At 46.3% G+C, this 17,800-nt stretch overlaps 1 protein-coding gene across 1 annotated transcript in view; it reads right to left on the reverse strand.

Moving 5' to 3' along the window:
* The window catches only part of SAMD4A (sterile alpha motif domain containing 4A), a 113,054-nt gene that overhangs the window by 45,037 nt on the left and 50,217 nt on the right, over nt 1-17,800 (reverse strand). Inside the window, 1 exon segment of the mRNA XM_038756662.1 lies at nt 577-1,050. Coding sequence (XP_038612590.1) covers nt 577-1,050 — 474 coding nt within the window.

A 17,800-nucleotide genomic window follows, 5' to 3' on the forward strand; every position in this document is an offset into this window, starting at 1 on the left:
TGGGCCCAGAGTCCGACCGCAACTGTGGGGAACGTCTGCTCAAGGGGCCCGCCTCCGGGCGTCAAAAAGCGGGGGGGGATGCGACTGTGAGCCCACTGTTGGGTCGGGACCGTCTCTATATGTTGCCGACTTGGACTTCCCAAGCGCTTAGTCCAGTGCTCCGCACACAGTAAGCGCTCAATAAATACGATTGACTGATTGACTGATTGAAGTCCAAGGTGGCAACATCTAGAGACGGTCCCTACCCAACAGTGGGCTCACAGTCTAGAAGCGAACTAGCAACCGGCCCAAAAGGCCGGGCCGGTAGGAAAGGGGTAGGGACCGTCTCCAGATGTTGCCAACTTGGACTTCCCAAGCGTTTAGTCCAGTGCTCCGCACACAGTAAGCGCTCAATAAATACGATTGATTGATTGATAGCTTTGCACGCAGCCAGTGCTTTGCACGTAGTAAGCGCTTAACAAATGCCATTATTATTATTATTATTATTATTATTATTATCGGCCCAAATGAAGGAATGAATGGGACGGGGAGCCGCCCCCCTCGCCCCGTCCCGTCTCCCACGAGCGGCCGACTCACCGGTGCCGACGTCCAGGGTGGCGGGCCCGGACGAGGGAGGGTAGAGGGCCCCGCCGCGGCCTTCGTCGCGGGCCGGGCCCTTGTCCTGCCAGCCGAGGCAGATGCCCGAGTCGCGCGAGTCCCGCCAGCCCTCGGCCCGGTCGTCCGAGCTGGGCCTCTGGTGATGGCGACGGTGGTGGGAGTGGGAGGCCGGGTCCGAGCGGGCCCCGGCCCGGTCCTCCAAGTGGTTGAGCCACAGGGCCAGGGCGCTGCGGTCTTCCAGGGAGGTGGCCGGGTGGATCAGGGCGTACGACAGTAGCTGGCGGCTCTGCTCCACGTGTTGGTTGTGCTCGATGGAGTGGACGAGCACCATGGGGAGCAATTTCATGTACTCCGCCTTGGCCTCCAAGTTGCCCGGCTTCAGCAGGGGCAGGTGGGACAGCAGGAGGCAAATCACTTTATCCTTCGACTCCTGCTGCCATTGGTTAATGATTCCTGCGGAGGAAAACGGGAAAATCAGCCAACGGACCCCGGCCCGGTCGGCGAACGGCCGGTCGGCGACCCGGCCCGGCCGGGCCCGCGCTGCGAACGGCGAAGAATGATAAAAATCGTTAAGCGCTTCCTGTGTGGCGAGCACTGTCAGCGTGAGCCCACTGTTGGGTAGGGACTGTCTCTATATGTTGCAAACTTGTACTTCCCAAGCGCTTAGTACAGTGCTCTGCACACAGTAAGCGCTCAATAAATACGATTGAGGATGATGATGATAACGACGATGGTGTTTGTTAAGCGCTTACTATGGAGAAGCAGCGTGGCTCCGTGGAAAGAGCCCGGGCTTTGGAGTCAGAGGTCGTGGGTTCAAATCCCGGCTCCGCCACTGGTCAGCTGGGTGACTTTGGGCAAGTCACTTCACTTCTCTGGGCCTTGGTTCCCTCATCTGGAAAATGGGGATGAAGACTGGGAGCCCCCCGTGGGACAACCTGATCACCTTGTAACCTCCCCAGTGCTTAGATCGGTGCTTGACACATAGTAAGTGCTTAATACATGCCATTATTATTATTATTACTATATGGGCCAAGCACCATTCTAAGCGCTGGGGGAGATGCAAGGTAATTGGGTTGTCCCATGTGGGGCTCACAGTCTCAATCCCCATTTTACAGATGAGGTCACTGAGGCCCAGAGAAGTGAAGTGACTTGCCCAAAGTCACACAGCTGACAAGTGGCAGGGCCGGGATTAGAACCCACGGCCTCTGACTCCCAAGCCCGGGCTCTGGCCACTGAGCCACGCCGCTTCCCTAGGCCTCTGTTGTATTCATTCAATCATTCATTCAATCGTATTTATTGAGCACTTACTGTTTGCGGAGCACTGTATTAATAATAATAATAATAATAATAATGATGGCATTTGTTAAGCGCTTACTATGTGCAAAGCACTGTTCTAAGTGCTGAGGAGGTTACAAGGTGATCAGGTTGTCCCACGGGGGGCTCACAATCTTAATCCCCATTTTCCAGATGAGGTCACTGAGGCCCAGAGAAGCGAAGTGACTTGCCCAGAGTCCCACAGCTGACAATTGGCGGAGCCGGGATTTGAACCCATGACCTCTGACTCTAAAGCCTGGGCTCTTCCCACTGAGCCACGCTGCTGCACTTGGGAAGTCCAAGTCGGCAACATCTAGAGCCGGTCCCTCCCCAACAACGGGCTCACAGTCTCGAAGGGGGAGACAGACGACAAAACAAAACATATGGACAGGTGTCAAGTCATCAGAATAAATACTGTTATAATAATAATTATGGTACTTGTAAAGCGCTTACTATGTGCCAAGCACTATTAGTAATAATAATAATGGTATTTAAGCGCTTACTATGAGCCAAGAACTGTCAATAATAATAATAATGGTATTTAAGCACTTACTATGTGCCAAGCACTGTCAATAATAATAATAATGGTATTTAAGCGCTTACTGTGTGCCAAGCACTGTTCTAAGCTCTGGGGGAGAGATACAAGGTGATCAGGTTGTCCCACATGGGGCTCACAGGCTTCATCCCCATTTGACAGATGAGGGAACTGAGGCACAGAGAAGAAGAAGAAGAATGATGATGGTATTTGTTAAGCGCTTACTATGCGCAAAGCACTGTTCTAAGAGCCGGGGAGGACACAAGGTGATCAGGTTGTCCCATGTGGGGCTCCCAGTCTTCATCATCCCCATTTTCCAGATGAGGTCACTGAGGCCCAGAGAAGTGAAGTGACTGGCCCAAAGTCACCCAGCTGACCAGCGGCGGAGCCGGGATTCGAACCCACGACCTCTGACGCCCGAGCCCGGGCTCTATCCACTATGCCGAGCTGTTTCTAACTGCGGGGGTAGATACAAGGTTGGACACAGCCTCTGTTCCACACGGGGCTCACAGTCTTCATCCTCATTTTACAGAGAAGGGAACTGAGGTCCAGATAAATTCAATCAATCAATCAATCAATCGTATTTATTGAGCGCTTACTGTGTGCAGAGCACTGGACTAAGCGCTTGGGAAGTCCAAGTTGGCAACATATAGAGGCAGTCCCTACCCAACAGTGGGCTCACAGTCTAAAAAGTTAAATGACTCGTCCAAGGTCACACACCAGACATGTGGCGGAGCTGGGGTTAGTGAGATCAAAAATTGATTCGGGAGGGAGAGAAGATACGAAGCCCCCCTTTTCCCCATCCCCCCGTCTTACCTCCTTCCCCTCCCCACAGCACCTGTATAGATGTATTTATGTACATATTTATTACTCTATTTATTTTATTTGATATGTTAGTACAGATTTATTTTAGACTGTGAGCCCACTGTTGGGTAGGGACTGTCTCTATATGTTGCCAATTTGTACTTCCCAAGCGCTTAGTACAGTGCTCTGCACATAGTAAGCGCTCAATAAATACGATTGATGATGATGATTTATTACTCTATTTATTTTCCTTGTCCACATTTATTCTATTTATTTTATTTTGTTAATATGTTTGGTTTTGTCGTCTGTCTCCCCCTTCTAGACTGGGAGCCCGCTGTTGGGTAGGGACCGTCTCTAGATGTTGCCGACTTGTACTTCCCAAGCGCTTAGTACAGTGCTCTGCACACAGCAAGCGCTCAATAAATACGATTGAATGAATGAATGAATTCAGTCCCTTCTGACTTCCAGGCCTGTGTTCTATCTACTCTCTGAAGCACATAATAATAGTAATAATAATAATAATGATAATAATAATGGTATCTGTTAAGCGCTTATTATTTTATTGGAGAAGCAGCGTGGCTCAGTGGAAAGAGCCCGGGCTTTGGAGTCAGAGGTCGTGGGTTCAAATCCCGGCTCCGCCAATTGACAGCTGTGTGACTTTGGGCAAGTCACTTCACTTCTCTGGGCCTCAGTTCCCTCATCTGGAAAATGGGGATGAAGACTGGGAGCCCCACGTGGGACAACCTGATTACCTTGTAACCTCCCCAGCGCTTAGAACAGTGCTTTGCACATAGTAAGCACTTAATAAATGCCATTATTATTATTACTTGTACATATTTACTCTTCTATTTATTTTGTTAATAATAATAATGATGATGATGGCATTCGTTAAGTGCTTACTATGTGCAGAGCACTGTTCTAAGCGCTGGGGAGGTTACAAGGTGATCAGGTTGTCCCACGGGGGGACGCACAGTCTTCAACCCCATTTTCCAGATGAGGTCACTGAGGCTCAGAGAATAATAATAATAATAATAATAATGATGGCATTTGTTAAGCGCTTACTACATGCAGAGCACCGTTCTAAGCACTGGAGGGGATACAAGGTGATCAAGTTGTCCCACGTGGGGCTCACAGTCTTCATCCCCATTTGACAGATGAGGGAAGTGAGGCTCAGAGAAGTGAAGTGAGCTGCCCAAAGTCACCCAGCTGACAATTAGCAGGGCCGGGATTCGAACCCATGACCTCTGACTCCAAAGCCCGGGCTCTTTCCACTGAGCCACGCTGCTTCTCTAGTTAATGATGTGCACAGAGCTATAATCCTATTTGTTCTGACGATTTTGACACCTGTCCCCATGTTTTGTTTTGTCCTCGGTCTCCCCCTTCTAGACAGGTATCTGTTGCCAACTCGTACTTCCCAAGCGCTTAGTACAGTGCTCTGCACACAGTAAGCGCTCAATAAATATGAGTGAATGAATTATGATGTGTCAAGCACTGTACTAAGCGCTTGGGAGAATAGGCTCTAACAGAGTGGGGAGACACATTCCCTGCTCCCAATTCATTCATTCAATGAGCACTTACTATGTGCAGAGCACTGTGTGCCCGTTCTCCCTCAACCCATCAATCAACGGTATTTATTGAGCGCTTACTATATGCAGAGCACTGTACTAAGCTCTTGGGAGAGGACTCTTCTAGACTGTGAGCCCACTGTTGGGTAGGGACCGCCTCTATCGGTTGCCAACTTGGACTTCCCAAGCGCTCAGTACAGTGCTCTGCACACAGTAAGCGCTCAATAAATACGATTGATGATGATGATGATGACTCTTCTAGGCTGTGAGCCCACTGTCGGGTAGGGACCGCCTCTATCTGTTGCCAACTTGGACTTCCCAAGCGCTCAGTACAGTGCTCTGCACACAGTAAGCGCTCAATAAATATGAATGAATGAATGACTCCCTCCATCAGCCCCAGGTGGGATTATCGATTACCTGCGGTCCTCCCTGGAGCTCAGTATAGTGGTCGGCAGTGAGTTGGCGCTTACCAAATAGCCCGACCGGGAGACGTGGGACCAGACGATCACCTGCGGGGATGCGATGCTGAACGCCGAGAGAGCTAATCAAGAGGCAGGGAGCAGATCTTGGGGTTCGGGAGTCGTGCGGTGACGCTCAGTTTCGGGGCAAGGGCCCGGCTCACCGGGGGTGGGATGTACTGGACGTACTCCAGCTGAACCAGATGGAAAGTGAAATGCCTCGTCTTCCCTCCTTTGGGGTCTCCCCCTCAGAGGGGCCTCCTCATTGTTGGGTCAGGGCACTGTGAGGTCAGCGGCGGATTTCCAGCCCTCAGCGGGAGGCGGCCACAAGAAGGGCCCCGGACCTGGGTTCGAATCCCACCTCCGCCACGTGTCCGCTGGGCAAGTCGCTTCACTGGGCCTTCCGTTCCCTCGTCTGGAAAATGGGGATTCACTACCTGTCCCTCCTTATTCAGTCAGTCACTCATTCAATCGCATTTACTGAGCACTTACTGTGGGCAGAGCACTGTACTAAGCGCTTGGGAGATGATGATGACGATGATGATGGCATTTGTTAAGGCTTACTATGTGCAAAGCACTGTTCTAAGCGCAGCTGTGTGACCTTGGGCAAGCCACTTAATCATATTTATTGAGCGCTTACTGTGTGCAGAGCACTGTACTAAGCGCTTGGGAAGTACAAGTTTGCAGCTGTTGACCTTGGGCAAGCCACTTAATCAATCAATCAATCAATCGTATTTATTAAGCGCTTACTGTGTGCAGAGCACTGTACTAAGCGCTTGGGAAGTACAAGTTTGCAGCTGTGTGACCTTGGGCAAGCCACTTAATCAATCAATCAATCATATTTATTGAGCACTTACTGTGTGCAGAACACTGTACTAAGCGCTTGGGAAGTACAAGTTGGCAACATATAGAGACAGTCCCTACCCGACAGTGGGCTCACAGTCTAGAAAGTGGGCTCATCTGTGCCTCAGTTCCCTTATCTGTAAAATGGGGATTAAGACTGTGAGCCCCACATGGGACAACCTGGTCACCTTGTATCCTCCCCAGTGCTTAGAACAGTGCTTGGCACATAGTAAGCGCTTAACAAATACCATGATGATGATGATTATTATTATTATTATTATTATTATTATTATTATTATTATTACAGGGTGATCATATTATCCCTCGTGGGGCTCACAGTCTTCACCCTCATTTTACCAGTGTTGGAAAAGCACACCTCCCATCTGGCTCTGTAGCACAACGGATAGCACACTGGACTTCTACTGTAGAGGAAGCCATTCAGAGGTTGTGGGTTCGAGTCTTCTCCTCCCCACAGCACCTGTATCTATGTATATATGTTTTCAGAGATTGTGGGTTCGAGTCTTCCCCTCTCCACAGCGCCCGTATATATGTTTGTACATATTTATTACTCTATTTATTTATTTTACTTGTACATATCTATTCTATTTATTTTATTTGGTTTATATCTTTTGTTTTGTTCTCTACTACTCTAGTTATTTCACTTGTACATATTTACTATTCTATTTATTTCATTAATGATGTGCATCTAGCCTTATTTCTATTTATTCTGATGACACCTGTCCACATGTTTTGTTTTGTCATCTGTCTCCCCCTTCTAGACTGTGAGCCCCGCTGTTGGGTAGGGATCGTCGCTAGATGTTGCCAACTTGTACTTCCCAAGCGCTTAGTACAATGCTCTGCACACAGTAAGCGCTCAATAAATACGATTGAATGAATGAATGAATGAGTCCCGCCAGAGTCGCCGTTTGCTTTAGAGAAGCAGCGTGGCTCAGTGGAAAGAGCGCGGGGTTTGGAGTCAGAGGTCATGGGTTCAAATCCTGTCTCCGCCAATTGTCAGCTGGGTGACTTTGGGCAAGTCACTTCGCTTCTCTGGGCCTCAGTTCCCTCATTTGTAAAATGGGGATTAAGACTGTGAGCCCCCCGTGGGACCACCTCATCACCTTGTAACCTCCCCGGCGCTTAGAACAGTGCTTTGCACATAGTAAGTACTTAATAAATGCCATTATTATTATTATTATTATTATTATTATTATTACAGTCGTTCCTACCCAGACTGTAAGCCCCATGCGAGACCTGATTACCTTGTATCTCCTCCAACGCTTATCGCATAGAAGGAGCTTAACAAAACCACAATTATTATAACTATTGTCACTGTGCCATAATAATGATAGTATTTGTTCAGCACTTACTACGTGCCAAGCCTTAGCGACCCCAATTGATTCGTTCATTCATTCATTCAATCGTATTTATTGAGCGCTTACTGTGTGCAGAGCACTGTACTAAGCGCTTGATTTATCCATCTCCTGGCTGGAAGTGGCCGCTATTTCATAATTTAATAATAATAGCAATCATTACGATACTTGTGCCACGCTTACTATGTGCCAAGCACCGTCCTAAGCGCTGGGGTGGATACAAGTTAATCAGGTTGGGAACAATCCCTGTCTCATGGGGCTCACACTCTTAATCCCCATTTTCCAGATGAGGTAACTAAGGCCCAGAGAATAATAATAATAATAATAATCATTCATTCATTCAATCGTATTTATTGAGCACTTACTGTGTGCAGAGCCCTGTACTAAGCTTGGGAAGTACAAGTTGGCACCATATAGACACGATTCCTACCCAACAACGGGCTCACAGTCTAGAAGATGGCATTTATTAAGCGCTTACTTTGTGCAAAGCACTGTTCTAAGCGCTGGGGAGGTTACAAGGTGATCAGGTTGTGCCACGGGGGGCTCACGGTCTTCATCCCCATTTTACAGATGAGGGAACTGAGGCCCGGAGAAGTGAAGTGACTTGCCCAAAGTCACCCAGCTGACAACTGGCGGGGCCGGGATTTGAACCCATGACCTCTGACTCCAAAGCCTGGGCTTGTTTCCACTGAGCCGCGCTGCTTCTCAATAATAATAGAGGTAGTAATTGTGGTATTTGTTAAGCGCTTTCTATGTAATACTAATAATTGTGGTATTTATTAAGTGCTTACTAGATAATAATAATAATTGTGGTATTCATTAAGCGCTTACTATGTGTCAGGCACCGTACTAAGCGCCAGGGTGGATACAAGCAAATCGGGTCAGACACAGTCTCTGTCAATAAATACCACTGATGGATTGATGGCTCTGCATACAGTGAGCGCTCAATAAATACCACTGATGGACTGATGGCTCTGCAAGCAGTGAGCACTCAAATACCATTGATGGGTTGATGGCTCTTCATACAGTGAGCGCTCAATAAGACTGACTGTTCTGCATACAGTGAGCACTCAATAAATACCATGATGGATTGATGGCTCTGCATATAGTGAGTGCTCAATAAATACCACTGATGGATTGATGGCTCTGCATACAGTGAGAGCTCAATAAATACCACTGATGGACTGATTGTTCCCATACAGTGAGTGCTCAATAAATACCATTGATGGATTGATTGCTCTGCATACAGTGAGTGCTCAATAAATACCACTGGTGGATTGATGGCTCTGCATACAGTGAGCACTCAATAAATACCACTGATGGATTGATGGCTCTGCACACATTGAGCGTTCAATAAATACCATTGATGGACTGATTGTTCTCCATACAGTGAGTGCTCAATAAATACCATTGATGGATTGATGGCTCTGCATACAGTGAGCGCTCAATAAATACCACTGGTGGATTGATGGCTCTGCATACAGTGAGCACTCAATAAATACCACTGATGGATTGATGGCTCTGCATACAGTGAACGCTCAATAAATACCACTGATGGATTGATGGCTCTGCATACAGTAAGTGCTCAATAAATGCCAGTGATGGATTGATGGTTCTGCATACAGTGAATGCTCAATAATTACCATTGATGGACTGATTGTTCTCCATACTGTGAGTGCTCAATAAATACCACTGATGGATTGATTGCTCTGCATACAGTGAGCGCTCAATAAATGCCACTGATGTACTGATGGCTCTGCATACAGTAAGCGCTCAATAATTACCATTGATGGACTGATGGTTCTCCATTCTGTGAGTGCTCAATAAATACCACTGATGGATTGATTGCTCTGCATACAGAGAGCGCTCAATACAACTGATGTACTGATGGCTCTGCATACAGTGAGCGCTCAATAAATACCACTGATGGATTGATTGCCATGCCCCGTCCCGGCCTGTCGCTTCTGAGCTCGTTGTGGGCTCTCCCAAGCGCTTAGTACAGTGCATCGCACTCAGTAAGCATCGAATGAATAAGATGACTCGTCTCCCAACTGGGGACCCTCCGGTTGGCCGAAAGAAAGCCATCAATCCATCTTCCTCCCTTTCCCGCTCGCAATAGCCTCCTTTCGGGATGGCCCGGCTGGAGTGGGATTGCAGTTTTCCGCTCCCTCTCTCCCTCTGTCTCTTCCCGTCCCCGGTCAGCGAGGAGTGGAAAAACACCCGGAGACAAAAACAAAAACAAAATCGGCCCCGGATTCCAAGTAAGTGACACCGGGCTGGAAAAACGCGATGAGTCAGGGGCGAATGCAATCCAGGGCGGGGGGCTGCACGAGGCCCTGTTTTCCATAGCAAAGTTGGGGGGCGGTGAGGTCACCCCCCCCAGTTAAGGCCACCTTGGGGTGCACTGCAAAAGGCTACGCTCTCCCAATCTGCAACACCCAAGCCACCCACACAACCCCGTCCCCTGGAGAATTCCAAGATATTCCTACTTTGGGACACACACACAGACACACACGCACTCTTCCCCCTCGAGAAATCCAAGATATCCCTATTTGGGGACACACACACAGACACACACTCTTCCCCCTCGAGAAATCCAAGATATCCCTACTTTGGGACACACACGGACGGACACACACACACACACACACACACTCTTCCCCCTCGAGAAATCCGATATCCCTACTTTGGGACACACACAGAGACACACATGCACTCTTCCCCCTGGAGAAATCCAAGATATCCCTACTTTGGGACACACACACACAGACACACACACACTCTTCCCCCTCGAGAAATCCAAGATATCCCTATTTTGGGACACACACACGGACACACACTCTTCCCCCTTGAGAAATCCAAGATATCCCTACTTTGGGACACACACACACACACTCTTCCCCCTTGATAAATCCGATATCCCTACTTTGGGACACACACAGAGACACACACGCACTCTTCCCCCTGGAGAAATCCAAGATATCCCTACTTTGGGACACACACACACAGACACACGCAAACTCTTCCCCCTCGAGAAATCCAAGATATCCCTATTTTGGGACACACACACAGACACACACTCTTCCCCCTCGATAAATCCGATATCCCTACTTTGGGACAAACACAGAGACACATATGCAATCTTCCCCCTCGAGAAATCCAAGATATCCCTACTATGGGACACACACACAGACACACACACTCTTCCCCCTCGAGAAATCCAAGATATCCCTACTTCGGGACACAAAGACAGATACACACACTCTTCCCCCTCAAGAAATCCATGATATCCCTACTTTGGGACACACACACAGGGACAAACACGCACTCTTCCCCCTCGAGAAATCCAAGAAATCCCTATTTTGGACACACACACACAGACACACATGTACTCTTTCCCCTCGAGAAATCCAAGATATCCCTACTTTGGGACACACACAGAGACACATATGCACTCTTCCCCCTCGAGAAATCCAAGATATCCCTACTTTGGGACACACACACAGACATACGCACTCTTCCCCCTCGAGAAATCCAAGATATCCCTACTTTGGGACACAACGACAGATACACACACTCTTCCCCCTCGAGAAATCCAAGATATCCCTACTTCGGGGGACACAGACACACACGCATTCTTCCTCCTCGAGAAATCCAAGATATCCCTACTTTGGGACACACACACACACACTCTTCCCCCCTCGAGAAATCCAAGATACCCTTACTTTGGGACACACTCACACACACAGACACACACTCTTCCCTCTCGAGAAATCCCTGATTTCCAGCAGTCTATGGTATTTATTGAGCACTTACTATGTGCAGAGCACTGTTCTAAGGACTTGGGAGAATACAACCTGATTAAATCGTATCTACTTCAGCTCTTGGGACAGTGCTTGGCACCTAGTAAGCGCTTAACAAGTACCATAATTACTGTTATAATTATTAATACAAGAGAAATTAGCAGACGCATTCCCTGTCCATAACCCTATTTCAATACACACACACACACACTCTCTCTCTCTCTCTCTCTCTCACCCACGAGAAATCCAAGATTCCCATCAATCTATGGTATTTATTGAGTACTTACTACGTGCAGAGCACTATTCTAATGACTTGGGAGAATACAACCTGATTAAATCGTGTCTACTTCAGCTCTTAGGACAGTGCTTGGCACATTGTAAGCGCTTAACAAGTACCATAATTACTGTTATAATTATTACTACAAGAGAAATTAGCAAACACATTCCCTGTCCATAACCCTATTTTAATACACATACACACGCTCTCTCCCCCACGAGAAATCCAAGATTCCCATCAATCTCTGCTATTTATTGAGCACTTGCTATGTGCAGAGCACTGTTCTAAGGACTTTGGGAGAATACAACCTGATTAAATCTTATCTACTTCAGCTCTTGGGACAGTGCTTGGCACCTAGTAAGCGCTTAACAACTACCATAATTACTGTTATAATTATTATTACAAGAGAAATTAGCAGACACATTCCCTGGCCAAAACCCTATTTCAATACACGCACACACTCTCCCCCACGAGAAATCCAAGATTCCCATCAATCCATGCTATTTATTGAGTACTTACTATGTGCAGAGAACTGTTCTAATGACTTGGGAGAATGCAACCTGATTAAATCGTATCTACTTCAGCTCTTGGGACAGTGCTTGGCACCTAGTAAGCGCTTAACAAGTACCATAATTACTGTTATAATTATTAATACAAGAGAAATTAGCAGACGCATTCCATGGCCATAACCCTATTTCAATACACACACACACACACACACACACACACACACACACACACTCTCCCCCACGAGAAATCCAAGATTCCCATCAATCTATGGTATTTATTGAGTACTTACTATGTGCAGAGCAGTGTTCTAATGACTTGGGAGAATACAACCTGATTAAATCGTATCTATTTCAGCTCTTAGGACGGTGCTTGGCACCTAGTAAGCACTTAACGAGTACCATAATTACTGTTATAATTATTAACCCTAACCCTAACCACCGCCCCCCAGCCCCAGGGAAATCCAAGATTTCCAACAATCTATGGTATTTATTGAGCACTTACTATGTGCAGAGCACTGTTCTGAGGACTTGGGAGAATACAACCTGATTAAATCTTATCTACTTCAGTTCTTGGGACAGTGCTTGGCACCTAGTAAGCGCTTAACAAGTACCATAATTACTGTTATAATTATTATTACAAGAGAAATTAGCAGACACATTCCCTGGCCAAAACCCTATTTCAATACACGCACACACTCTCCCCCACGAGAAATCCAAGATTCCCATCAATCCATGCTATTTATTGAGTACTTACTATGTGCAGAGAACTGTTCTAATGACTTGGGAGAATGCAACCTGATTAAATCGTATCTACTTCAGCTCTTGGGACAGTGCTTGGCACCTAGTAAGCGCTTAACAAGTACCATAATTACTGTTATAATTATTAATACACGAGAAATTAGCAGACGCATTCCATGGCCATAACCCTATTTCAATACACACACACACACACACACACACACTCTCCCCCACGAGAAATCCAAGATTCCCATCAATCTATGGTATTTATTGAGTACTTACTATGTGCAGAGCAGTGTTCTAATGACTTGGGAGAATACAACCTGATTAAATCGTATCTATTTCAGCTCTTAGGACGGTGCTTGGCACCTAGTAAGCACTTAACGAGTACCATAATTACTGTTATAATTATTAACCCTAACCCTAACCACCGCCCCCCGGCCCCAGGGAAATCCAAGATTTCCAACAATCTATGGTATTTATTGAGCACTTACTATGTGCAGAGCACTGTTCTGAGGACTTGGGAGAATACAACCTGATTAAATCTTATCTACTTCAGTTCTTGGGACAGTGCTTGGCACCTAGTAAGCGCTTAACAAGTACCATAATCACTGTTATAATTATTATTACAAGAGAAATTAGCAGACACATTCCCTGGCCAAAACCCTATTTCAACACACGCACACACTCTCCCCCACGAGAAATCCAAGATTCCCATCAATCCATGCTATTTATTGAGTGCTTACTATGTGCAGAGCACTGTTCTAATGACTTGGGAGAATGCAACCTGATTAAATCGTATCTACTTCAGCTCTTGGGACAGTGCTTGGCACCTAGTAAGCGCTTAACAAGTACCATAATTACTGTTATAATTATTAGTACAAGAGAAATTAGCAGACACATTCCCTGTTCATAACCCTATTTCAATACACACACACACACACACACACGCTCTCTCCCCCACGAGAAATCCAAGATTCCCATCAATCTATGGTATTTATTGAGCACTTACTAAGTACAGGGCAATGTTCTAATGACTTGGTCAAATGCAACCTGATTAAATCGTATCAACTTCAGCTCTTCGGACAGTGCTTGGCACCTAGTAAACGCTTAACAAGTACCATAATTACTGTTATAATTATTAATACAAGAGAAATTAGCAGACGTATTCCCTGGCCATAACCCCATTTCAATACACACACACACGCTCTCTCCCCCACGAGAAATCCAAGATTCCCATCAATCTATGCTATTTATTGAGCACTTACTATGTGAAGAGCACTGTTCTGAGGACTTGGGAGAGGACAACCTGATTTATTTTGTTGGTATGTTTGGTTCTGTTCTGTCTCCCCCTTTTAGACTGTGAGCCCACTGTTGGGTAGGGACTGTCTCTATGTGATGCCAATTTGTACTTCCCAAGCGCTTAGTACAGTGCTCTGCACATAGTAAGCGCTCAATAAATACGATTGATTGATTGATTGATTGATTGATTAAATCGTATCTACTTCAGCTCTCAGGACAGTGCTTGGCACATTGTAAGTGCTTGGCACATTGTAAGCGCTTAACAAGTACCATAATTACCGTTATAATTATTATTACAAGAGAAATTTGCAGACACATTCCCTGGCCAAAGCCCTATTTCACTACACACACACACACACTCTCTCCCACGAGAAATCCAAGATTCCCATCAATCTATGGTATTTATTGAGCACTTACTATGTGCAGAGCACTGTTCTAATGACTTGGGAGAATGCAACCTGATTAAATCGTATCTATTTCAGCTCTTAAGACGGTGCTTGGCACCTAGTAAGCACTTAACGAGTACCATAATTACTGTTATAATTATTAACCCTAACCCTAACCACCGCCCCCCGGCCCCGGGGAAATCCAAGATTTCCAACAATCTATGGTATTTATTGAGCACTTACTATGTGCAGAGCACTGTTCTGAGGACTTGGGAGAATACAACATGATTAAATCATATCTACTTCAGCTCTTGGGACAGTGCTTGGCACCTAGTAAGCGCTTAACAAGTATCATAATTGCGGTTATAATTATTATTACAAGAGAAATTAGCAGACACATTCCCTGTCCATAACCCTATTTCACTACACACACACACACACACACACACACACACACACACACACACACTCTCCCCCACGAGAAATCCAAGATTCCCATCAATATATGGTATTTACTGAGCACTTAGGATGTGCAGAGCACTATTCTAATGACTTGGGAGAATACAAACTGATTAAATCGTATCTACTTCAGCTCTTGGGACAGTGCTTGGCACCTAGTAAGCGCTTAACAACTACCATAATTAGTGTTATAAGTATTAATACAAGAGAAATTAGCAGACGCATGCCCTGGCCATAACCCTATTTCAGTACACACACACGCTCTCTCCCCCACGAGAAATCCAAGATTCCCATCAATCTATGGTATTTATTGAGCACTTACTATGTGCAGAGCACTATTCTAATGACTTGGGAGAATACAACCTGATTAAATCGTATCTACTTCAGCTCTTGGGACAGTGCTTGGCACCTAGTAAGCGCTTAATAAGTACCACAATTACTGCTGTAATTATTAATACAAGAGAAATTAGCAGATACATTCCCTGTCCATAACCCTATTTCAGTACACACACACGCTCTCTCCCCCACAAGAAATCCAAGATTCCCATCAATCTATGGTATTTATTGAGCACTTACTATGTGCAGAGCAGTGTTCTAATGACTTGGGAGAATACAACCTGATTAAATCGTATCTATTTCAGCTCTTAGGACGGTGCTTGGCACCTTGTAAGCACTTAACAAGTACCATAATTACTGTTATAATTATTAACCCTAACCACCGCCCCCCGGCCCCAGGGAAATCCAAGATTTCCAACAATCTATGGCATTTATTGAGCACTTACTATGTGCAGAGCACTGTTCTGAGGACTTGGGAGAATACAACATGATTAAATCGTATCTACTTCAGCTCTTGGGACAGCGCTTGGCACCTAGTAAGCGCTTAACAAGTATCATAATTACTGTTATCATTATTAATACAAGAGAAGTTAGCAGACACATTCCCTTCCCTTGACCCTACTTCAATACACACAAACGCTCGTCAGCTGTGTGACTTTGGGCAAGTCACTTCACCTCTCTGTGCCTCAGTCCCCTCATCTGTAAAATGGGGATGAAGACTGGGAGCCCCCCAAGTGGGACAACCCGATCACCTTGTATCCTCCTCAGCGCTTAGAACGGTGCTTTGCACATGGTAAGCGCTTAACAAACGCCATCATTAATTTAGAAGCAGCGTGGCTCAGTGGAAAAAGCCCGGGCTTTGGAGTCGGAGGTCATGGGTTCGAATTCCAGCTCCGCCACATGTCTGCTGGGTGACCTCGGGCAAGTCACTTCACTTCTCTGAGCCTCAGTTCCCTCATCTGTAAAATGGGGATTAAGACTGGGAGCCCTACGTGGGACAACTTGATCACCTTGTATCCCCCCAGCGCTTAGAACGGTGCTTTGCACATAGTAAGCGCTTAACAAATACCATCATGATTATTACACAAACACACACACCCAATATCCCCCCACACAAAAATCACGCACTCCACTCCTCACACACATTCTCATTCAATCCCATTCCTCCCCCAAACACATCCCCCCGGCGACACACACACTTTTCCTCAATCCAGTTCATCTACAGACTCACAAATACCAAATCCAACTTTCTTATCTCGCAAACACACACAATAATTATTATTATTTTTAGACTATAGTAATAAAATAATAATAATAATAATAATTTTTTAGACTGTGAGCCCACTGTTGGGTAGGGACTGTCTCTATATGTTGCCAACTTGGACTTCCCAAGCGCTCAGTACAGTGCTCTGCACACAGTAAGCGCTCAATAAATACGATTGATGATGATGAATAATGGCATTTATTAAGCGCTTACTATGTGCAAAGCACCATTCTTTGTTCTACATTTCTTTGTTGTTTCACTGTTCTTACATACAAACCAATGTACACAACCCCCCCCCCCCAAAATCAATCCTTCAGTGGTATTTATGGAGCGCTTCCTGTACGCAGAGCACTGTACTAAGCACTTGGCGAGTACAATATGATCTCTGCCTTCCAGTTTACAATCAAGTTTATGGACGCAAACCTCAATTTCCCCTCACCAAATCCAGTTTACACCCACACACTTAATCCACTTTTAGAGAAGCAGCGTGGCTCGGTGGAAAGAGCGTGGGTTTGGGAGTCGGAGGTCGTGGGTTCGAATCCCCGCTCAGCCACCTGTCGGCTCTGTGACCTGGGGCAAGCCACTTACCTTGGAGAAGCATTGTGGCTCGGTGGAAAGAGCCCGGGCTTGGGAGTCGGAGGTTGTGGGTTCTAATCCCGGCTCCGCCACTTGTCAGCTGGGTGACTTTGGGCAAGTCCCTTCACTTCTCTGGGCCTCAGTTACCTCAGCTGTAAAATGGGGATTAAGACTGTGAGCCCCACGGGGGACAACCTGATCGCCTTGTATCTCCCCCAGCGCTTAGAACAGTGCTTGGCACATAGTAAGCGCTGAACAAATACCAACATTATTATTATTATTATCACCTTCTCTGGGCCTCAGTTCCCTCATCTGTAAAATGGGGATTAAGACTGTAAGCCCCCCGTGGGACAACCTGATCACCTTGTATGCTCCCCAGTGCTTAGAACAGTGCTTTGCACATATTAAGCGCTTAACAAATACCAACATTATTATTACAAGGTGATCAGGTTGTCCCATGTGGGGCTCACAGTCTTAATCCCCAGGAGGTAACTGAGGCCCTGATAATAGTAATAATCATGCTGGTATTTGTTAAGCGCTTACTATGTGCCAAGCACTGTTCTAAGCGCTGGGGTAGACACAAGGTAATCAGGTTGTCCCACACGGGGCTCACAGTCTTCATCCCCATTTTAGAGATGAGGAAACTGAGGCCCAGAGAATA

This window comes from Tachyglossus aculeatus, chromosome 14, assembly GCF_015852505.1.
Source record: "Tachyglossus aculeatus isolate mTacAcu1 chromosome 14, mTacAcu1.pri, whole genome shotgun sequence".
Taxonomy (NCBI): Eukaryota; Metazoa; Chordata; class Mammalia; order Monotremata; family Tachyglossidae; genus Tachyglossus; species Tachyglossus aculeatus.